This window comes from Zosterops lateralis, assembly GCF_965231275.1.
Source record: "Zosterops lateralis genome assembly, chromosome: 8".
NCBI lineage: Eukaryota > Metazoa > Chordata > Aves > Passeriformes > Zosteropidae > Zosterops > Zosterops lateralis.
This window is the reverse complement of record NC_139768.1, coordinates 29,954,741-29,963,858: the sequence shown is the minus strand read 5'-3', so window position 1 is coordinate 29,963,858 and position 9,118 is coordinate 29,954,741. Positions and strand designations below refer to the sequence as shown.

Here is a 9,118-nt window from a genome sequence, read left to right as displayed (position 1 = left end):
GGTTTAATCTGTGGAGAGAAACACCTCCACTACTGCCCCTTCAGAGCTCCTCCGGTAATGCTTTTTATACAAATTCTGTTTCCAGAGCTGAAAAGTTGACTTTATTTTGTGCTGTTTACTACGCTAAGAAATAAATAAATAAATAAAGGAAAAACAGAAAAAAAATAAAAATAATAAAAAAAAACCCACCCTAAGTAAATCTTCCTTTTTCCGTGAGGGCTGGTTGGAGCTGCGGCGTGTGCTGGTTCAGACACAGCAGCGCCCAAACTCTTGTCATTGCGAAGCCGGCAGTGACCCCGCGGGGTTGGTTTGTGGCCACGCCTCCGGTACAGCCGGAGTTCCTTAGTGCGGGTCGGTGTCTGGTGGCGGTGACAGTTTGTGCCCGCCGTTCCCTGTGCCCGCCGTTCCCTGTCCCGTGTCCCGTGCCCGTGCCCGAGGGCGCGGCCCCGCCCCGCTGTCCCGGCGTGCCGCGCGGGGCGCGCATGCGCGGCGGGCCGGGATGGCGGCGGCCGTGCTGGGCCGGGCCGCGGGGCTGGGGCTGGGGCTCCTCACGGCCGCGGGCGGGCGGCGGCTCCTCCGCTGCGGGCCGGGACAGGCGCTGCGGGACCTGCGGGAGCGCGGCCCGGGTACTGGCACCCTCCTGGGCGGCGCGGCCGAGCGGTGCTTGTCCCGGGGGATCAGCTCGGATCAGCGCCCGAAGCGGCCCCTCACCGCCTACCTCCGCTTCGTTATCGACAACCGGCCGGCTTTCAGGGAGAAAAACCCAGGTAGGAGCTTTGAGGGCAGGCGGGCCCGCTGCCGGTACCGGGGCTCCGGTAGGGCGGCCGGGAGCGGTCCCAGGCCGCGGGGTGTGTGTGTGTCCGTCCCGCCCGGGCCCGGCCCCGCCGCCCGCACGTGCCGCCGCTCCCGCGCCCCGGGGACACGAACGGCACCGGGGGGGGGGGGTGGCTTTAAAAACGCCCCATGAGGATCTCACCCAGGGAATACCTGTTAACAGGCAATTATGGTTCTCAAGTTTGGGCTCTTACGTATTTGAAGTACATTTTTTGCCATATTATGAGCTGTTTGTTTTATTTTGAGGCTTAGGGATTGAGAAATTGCAGGTACTAGATTACGTCACTGTATGTGGGAGGAGAAACAGGTGTATTTAGAGAAAAATGCTTTTCTGTGAATATGTTTGATTTGCTATCAAAAACTTCACTTCTGGGCAATGCAGTGACTCTTGCCAGAGCTGCAGAATAGAAAGGTCTGCTGGGTTTGAAATACTGTTGAAGGTTAAAGTGTTCAAAGAACCATGGTCATACTGGGCAAATCCTGAGGAAGATTTAAGTAGGGAAAACCATTTGGTGCCCTGTTTAACTCACCAGTTCAAGTTCCACACTTTTACAGGCGAGCTGTCAGAGTATGTTGTAGTTACACACTACACCAGTGTTTTCCATGTTCCCAGAATTTGAATAATCTGCAAATAAACATACTGGATCTTACATACAAATTGAGAATTTGGGGTTTTCTTGTTCCAAGAGAGGTAGTGGTCAAAAAGCACCCAGTAATTTATTCTCTTTTATCAATAGTCAAAGCATCACATTTTCTAAGGTTTTAAGGTTGATCTCCTTGCACTAAAACCTTCCAATTGCCTTGTTTTTCCAGAATTCTGAAGGTCAGGTCACTGAGAAGAGCTTGGTTATGCTTTTCCACCACTGAGGTGGCTGAGCTTTACATCTGAGGGGGGAGAAGAAGCTCATCTGTTTTTTTATTTTATTGTGAAGTAGAGGGAAAGCCTGGAAAGGATTTTTCAAGAAAAGGAAACCTTATATCCTCTTTGCACACTTATATCCTCTTATCACACGTGGGTTTGTTTGCTTGGGGCTTGTTTGTGGTTGGTTGTTTTTTAATTATTCTTTTCCCCTTCACAAATTCAAGTCTGGCTGGAGCCTCATCAGATCACCCTAGTGCAAGAGCCAGAGGCAAAGACAGCCAAAAACTAAAGCAGACTAAAGTCACTGATTTTGTTTGTTTGAAAAGGAAATTACTTTTTAAACTTCATTTGAATAATATTGTAAGTAAAGGATAATAAAATCAAAGTATATGTCTTGTATTAAGTGAATAAAGTCACGTTATACTTGAATGAAGAATTCAACAGACTATTTTGCTAAAAAACTTGGAACTGGAAATTTTACTTTGGTTTTTTTGCCTGCTCCCCCCTTCAAATTCAGACCATCTTGCATTGTATAGAAAAGGATCCAGCTCAAAAAGGCAAAAAATATGAAATGGTTGTGGAGTAACAATAGCTGCCTTGAAATGGTGCTTCAGTTTATAAGTGCATGTTGTGTTCCAGGTGAGCAGAGACTCTTCCCCATCCCCCAAATGCTGCAGAGCTCTTTAACTGCCACAGTGAGGGAGTTTTATGAAAGGACAGAAATGCATTTGTGCAGGAAGATGATACCTGTGACAGCTTTCCTTGGGAAACACTGAAGAAGTTCACTAAAGATCCAATGCTGATCTTTATTTCTGACCTTTCTCGTTTTAATGTACAGGAATGAGCAACCTGGAACTGATTAAAAAATTAGCAGGTGCCTGGAAGGAGCTACCAGCATCACAGAAACAGGTATGGTTGTGTCCTTTCCCTGAGTGCTTTGAACTCTACAGGTGGTGGGATTTTATTTTGTTTGGTGTCTTTTGTGGGTTTTTTGTTGAGTCTGGTGGGTTTTTAAAGGGCTTGAAAAAGCACGTGTGTACAAAGGTTCAGACATCAAAACAGGTGGGAGAATTGGGAGCTTTTAATAACTCAAGGGAAGTGTGGTGGGGTGACCCTGGCTGAAGGCCAGGTGCCCACCAAAGCCACTCCCAGCTGGGCAGGCAGAGAAAACAGCAAAACGTTTGTGGGTTGGAATAAAGCAGGGAGAGGCCCCTCACCAGTGACTGTCAGGGCAGAACAGACTTCACTGGGGGAAATCAGTTTGTTACCAACCAAATCACAGTAGGATAATGAGAAATAAAAACTCATATCCTAAGACACCTTTCTCCCCTTACTCTCCCCTCTTCCCAGGCTCAACATCACTCCCAGTTTCTCTGCTTCCTCCTGCCAGCAGTGCAGGAGCCCAGGGAATGGGGCTGAGGTCAGTCTGTCCTGTGCTGGACTGACCTCAGCTGCTCCTTCCTGCTCAGTGGGAGAACGTGGGGCCCCTCCCCAGGGGACAATCCTCCATGGGCTGCTCCCAGTGTGAGTCTTTCCATGGGCTGCAGTTCCTCAGGAACTGCTCCAGCTTGTGTCCCTTTCCATGGGCTGCTGTCCTTCAGGAGCAGGAACAGGCTGCTCTGTTGTGTCCCCCACAGGGTCACAGCCCCTTTGGGCACCCCCTGCTCCAGTGTGGGATCCCCCCTGGGCTGCAGGTGATCTCTGCTCCCCCCTGGGCTGCAGGTGATCTCTGCTCCCCCCTGGGCTGCAGGGACACAGTGGCCTCACCATGGGCTGCTCCCCAGGCTGAAGGGCAACCTCTGCTCTGGTGCCTGGAGCATCTCCAGCCTCTCCTTCCCTGGTCTTAGGATCAGTAGAAACATTCTTCTGACATGGTCTCCCTCCTTTCTCTGGCTGAAGTTGTGCAGTTTTCTTTTTTGCTTTTTTAACTCTGTTATCCCTGAGGTGCCACCACCAATGGCTGAAGGCCAATAGCAGGTGCCCCTTGGAGCTGGCCTTGGCCATGGCAGCTTCTCATGGAACCATCCCTGCGCCCCTTCACCACCAAAATCTGGTCATACAAACCAGAGTAAAGAAGGTACTTTGCTACTTGCATTTGTACATGACCTTGGCTTTAATAATTTTAATCTGTTGCCAGAGAAATGACACAGCTCTGGCTCCATGTGGCTGAGGGGCTGCAAAGCAATTTCTTCTCCTTTTTGAATGGCAATATTGCATTACATGTACAGAAGTTTTGTAAAGTTGTTCTGCTCTCGTGTGTGAGGTAGGTGAAACCTCAGGGAATTGTGATGAAAGGACCAACTTCTTTTGCTTCATGTAAATTTCCTTCAGAGTCATCAAATTAAGTCATGAGTAGTGAAGTTTCTCTTGAGTGGCAGTTTCAAGGAATAACGTGAAGCAGCTTTAGAACTTGCTGATCATAACTGAATTTGAATGCCATTTATGACAAAGTAATGATTGTTCTTCCTTGACTGCAGTTAGCAATTAGAGGCACTTAGGAACTAAATTCCGTTTTCGAAAGGAAATGTCTTTGTTCACTAGAATTGAGGTGCTCTCACATCCCTTCTGGACTTCTCACTCTGTGCACCTTTCCCCTTCTGTCTCTGAAATCTAGAACTGGGAATCAAACATGAAAATCTGATGTTCTGGTGTAAGTTTTTCAGTCTGTAATTTTTCTACTCATAGGTTGGAAGTGTTAGTTTGTCTAGTGGTCAAGCCCTTCTGACTGAGGGCATCCTGCTTAAGTTTAAAGCTGGTGGTGTTTGTGTTGTAGGTTTATGAGGAAGCAAAAAATACAGATTGGAAAAAATATGGAGAGCAATTGGCTGCTTATAAAGCTCAACTGACTCCAGCCCAGGCTGCAGCTTTGAAAGAGGAAAGGAGAAAACTACTGGCAAAAAGAAGATCATTGAGGGCAAAACGAGTAAGTATTTTGAAGTTCAAGTTTCTTTTCTCTCAAGGAACCTGCAGTCTGTTTGTCTAGTACACAAAGCAGAGGTGAAGCGTATTTTAGAAAAACAAAAGCAACTCAAAATAGAAGAAAATACACAACAAACACAAACCTCCCAAAATGCCATGGACTAAAACAGTTACTGGTGTCAGCAGCTATTTTAGTGGCTTTCCCATGCTTGAGGAGCACAGAATTAGCATGGATCTTTGTGCTTAGAGGAAGCTTCTCTATGCATTTTTTCTCCCTGTTTCTAGAGCTACCAGAGACAGGACAGGCACTAAATGGCATTTGGACCAGCAGCACTTTCTTTGGATGGGCAGACATTCAGAAATGGCTTTTCACAAAGACCTTGTACTGTTACCTCATTAGGCCCTACAAGGCAGCAGCTGTTTGAAGTAGCCTTTTTTCCTTCCTTTTTTGGCCTCTGCCACTCTGTAGCTGCTGCTGTGACATCTGTTTGTGTCCTTTACTGACCTATTTATTAGGACCATCTTCCCTGTTCCTTTTGGGCTGGTTTATGTATAAATCCTTAGAGACAGAACCATCTGTAACAGTACAATATTATGGTTTGTCTGGAAAAATCAAAGGGGTAATGTGTTGTTTATTAATTTCTGTGAATTAAACTGTGACATTGCCCTAATCAGCAAAAGCAAAATGAATTTGGTTTTAAAGACCCCTACTTAGAGTTTTTAATCTTAATGATTCTGCTGATCCTTTTTAGAGGATGGCACCACAAGGAATTCAGTTGTCCTATCTAATACCTAAGCAGATGTTAATTTACAGCACCTGGGCTCCAGTGGGAATGTGAGGACTGGAGAAAATAGGAAGTGTATTTTCATTCTCTAGCCATCACCCCTGTAGGCAAAGCTTTCTGGTAGCAGAAACAGCTCTCCTCCACCTCCTCACCTCCCACAGATCAGTGTCTGCCCTCTGCTCTGCACACAGGCAGGATTTCACACCACAAACTGAACCCTTACTGAAGAATAATAGAAAACCTGTCATCATTTCTTTCTTACAGATTTGAATTTAGTAGCACTCTTTGGTTTCTGCAAGACCTAGACCTGTAAGAACCAGTTTTAAATGCCTTTTTAACAACTTGTGAAAAGTCAAGTTAGCTTTTTGTAGTTTAACATTAGTCTTGAAAAGCTTAAGAGCATTTTGACATGCAGTCCAGTTCATACAATAAAACACCAAAGAAAGAATTTGTGTTTGATTTTTGCATAAAATACAAAGATAAATACTGAGTTTAGTTTTGGAGCAAATGCTTGGTAGATGGAATAACTTCTCTTGTTGTTTTTACAGGAATTGAGTCTGCTTGGAAAACCTAAAAGAGCTCGTACCAGCTTCAACATTTTCCTGTCAGAAAACTATCAAGAAAGTGAGGGAATTTCACCTGTGGTAAGCCAGGAAAGATTCTTTTTCTAAAATATATCCACTGTATTGAGTAAAATCTAGTTGAGATTCTGTCATTTTCACACTGTTCAGTAGTTCACTATCTGGATGCTGCATTGCTTAGGTTATTTTTTTTAACCTGTGGCAATCTGGCCATGCTGCCAGCACAGCCTGTATAAAGTGCTATGTGGGTACACAGACCTAAAACATCTGTGCTAGTTTTTGCACTTCAGTGTTACAGACTTCATCTCTTCCTTTTGTAAGGAATTCTTCTTCCCTTTGTTTTGCTGTAGAAATTCAGTTTTTCAATGAGTTGTGGTGGCTGCTCCTCTTCTGGTAGCAGCAGTTTATTGCCCCTCCTGAGGTTCAGTTGGGGTTATGGGAATACGAGAGTTCCTCAGCACACTCACAGGTTCTGCTCTAAACTGCTTTGGGGTGATCTAAGTTACACTGGTGGATTTTAACTTGAAGCGCTGGAGCCCCACCCTGTGTCCTCATGTGTTCCTTACCCTACACATTTTGTGGATATGGTGGATAGGGTTTGTTCCTCAGTTTTCCATGTACAAAGCAGGTTTCTCCAGTCAGCTGAAATGTGGCTCAGATGATGATGCCCAGAAGCTTGTTTTGAGCTACACAGTTTATTATTTGCTTACATTAAAAGAGTAAATAAGGAGAAGCAAACTTTTGTGACTTTGTGCTTTTTTTGCATTGGTTTATGCGTGACTTTCACTCATGCAGTATTCATCTGTACCCCTCTGAAGTCAGTCTGCTCCTAAAATAACTCATTGCATGTTCTCTGTCCCCTAGGCAAAGATGAAGAAACTATTTGATGCGTGGCAAAAAATGTCTCCTTCTCAAAAGCAGGTATGTCAGGGGATCTGCATGAGGCTCTGATCTAAGCAGAATTAAAAACTTGAGTCAAAATTGATGTGTTCATACAAAATCTTGAACTCAGTTGCTTAAAATATAATACTGAGGAAAATACTCCAAGATCTTCATGCATCTTGAAAAAGATTGTCATAACCTTTATTCCAGTAGTGACCATTTAATTCATAGTGTTGTTAAAATGTGAGTCAGGGGGATGGGAGGGAAGTTTGATGTGCCTTGAAGTGGATGCTAAGCAACATCTAGAGATGCAACAATTTGATTTTTTTCTAACAATCCATAATATCTTTAAACACCAGCATAAGATTTTGCTGCTCATGGAAAGACTTTTTACAAGAGAAAGTAACAGAAATCAAGTGATGTGCACAGGGTAATTGATTAACTTTGGTTGTCTGGGGGATAATTCTCTGCCAGCTTGTTCAGTGTATTGAACTATGAACTGTAGATGAGCAAATCCAAAGTGGAGAGGTGCTGTACTGAAATCTAAACCTTGACATTTTCAGGTATTCTGTACTCTACTGTCCTTCCTCCTGAATGGAGGGTTTAATGGTTTTTAATGTGGATTTAGGACACACCTTAGGTTCATGGTCTTACTGCAGATCAATAATTTGAAACAATTCTACAGCAATGTCTATTCCTGTGCCTCATGTAATCTAGCTGTCTCCAACTAGTGCTCAAATAAAAAAGCCTTAACTGTTAGTAGCTGTACTGAATAAATTTCCTCTTTAGGAATGGCCAGCTGTTGACCCAAGTGCAATTCAGTGCTAAAGCTTTGTGTTTTTCTGCAAGTTTGATTGTTTATTTTTCCCAATTAGCTGGGGGTAAAAGCAAATGCCTGGGCTGTTCACTGCCCAGGTGTTCTAAGTCACCTTTGTGTGGTGGCAGTTTTCCAGAAAAAGCCCCTTCTACATCCCCCTGATCCCTGATGTTCTTTCAGCCCTACCTGCAGCTTGCTCAGGACGATAAGGTTCGCTACGAGAACGAAATGAAATCCTGGGAATCAAAAATGATCCAGATGGGCAGAGAAGACCTGGTGCGTTCCACCAAGAAAAGGGTAAGAAAGAAACCTGCTGAAACTGCCCAGAAGGCTGCAACAGCCAAAGCTCCCTCAGATGGAAAGAAGGCAAAATTAAAAAAATCTGAAGAATAAAAAAAGTCCCCTTTGGTTGTCCTGTTTCTGTCCTGTGTTTATGCTGCAGTCAGCATTAGCACTGAAATTGGGGAAGCCCATGAAGGGCCCTTTGGAAAGGTGATCAGGTAAGAGAGGAGTTCCTGTCTCTCAGAAGTGACTGAAATAATCACTGCAGGTATAGCCTGAACTGTAGAACTGTAGTTTATTAATCAAGCTGTGAATACAGATACCCACTGACATCAGCAGAGCTCTCCAGTAATGGTAGATTATCCAGCTTCTTTTATAAGATATTTTTTAATGAAAAAAAAAAATCTTTCTTGAATGAAAGACTATTCTGCAATGTTACCATCTCAATTATGTAAATAAGAGCTGAAATCTGAGTTAACACTGCTGTGTTTTATTCCCTCCATGTTATTGGTAGTGAGATGTTCTCCATTTCAACAGGCACAAGAAATGTAAAATGCTACATTTTATGCATCTTTTTGTATCTGTTAATCTGTGTATGCCACTTCCATTGCATTTAAAGACCATGTGAGTTTTGTATGAACATACCTTGATTGGACTTTTATTTTGTGGGTTTTTTTGGATACATACAAACAGATTTGTCTTGCTGTTGGCACATTAGGGATGACCCAGAGGGAAAAGAAATAATGTGAACGGTTTGGACTTTGAGTTTTGGTGTAATAAATACACGTCTTTTGAAGAGGTGGTTGGTTTCTTTGCTGGGGTCTGTCAGTCTTAGTTTGTCTCATAGGTATTTTGAGGAATCTATTTTTAGAAGGCAGGCCAACTTTTGTAGTATTTGGTGGATCTCATCAGTTCTGAGTTATCCACAAAATAATCCTGGAATTCTAGAAAGGCTTGGGTTCAAGATCACATGGATCCCACAGCCCTCCCTTAGGAAGGGATGCCATTCACTAAATCCTGAGGCTGCTCAGGGCCCGTCCAGCTTGGCCTTGGACACTCACCTAAAAATTACAGTTTCCTCAAACCCTTTGTGTTTGATCAGTCTGTCAGGGCCCTGGGGTTGACTGCAGGAATAAATTGGAAGGAATTATAGACA

General features: G+C 44.2%; 1 protein-coding gene across 1 annotated transcript; it reads left to right on the top strand.

Moving 5' to 3' along the window:
* The first annotated feature begins 484 nt into the window (after positions 1 to 484).
* Positions 485 to 8,758, top strand: TFAM (transcription factor A, mitochondrial). The gene is made up of 6 exons (XM_083866262.1): positions 485 to 767; positions 2,535 to 2,605; positions 4,470 to 4,619; positions 5,949 to 6,044; positions 6,846 to 6,902; positions 7,861 to 8,758. Exons 1-6 carry the CDS (start codon positions 500 to 502, stop codon positions 8,071 to 8,073), a joined length of 855 nt encoding a protein of 284 aa, XP_083722388.1. The 5' UTR covers positions 485 to 499; the 3' UTR covers positions 8,074 to 8,758.
* The last annotated feature ends 360 nt before the right edge of the window (positions 8,759 to 9,118 follow it).

Excerpts from the sequence above, each read along its gene's own strand:
- TFAM (XM_083866262.1), top strand. The coding sequence starts at position 500 with ATGGCGGCGGCCGTGCTGGGCCGGGCCGCGGGGCTGGGGCTGGGGCTC. Across the intron at positions 4,620-5,948 it reads GATCATTGAGGGCAAAACGA|GAATTGAGTCTGCTTGGAAA; the intron begins GTAAGTATTTTG and ends TTGTTTTTACAG. Across the intron at positions 6,045-6,845 it reads GTGAGGGAATTTCACCTGTG|GCAAAGATGAAGAAACTATT; the intron begins GTAAGCCAGGAA and ends TCTGTCCCCTAG.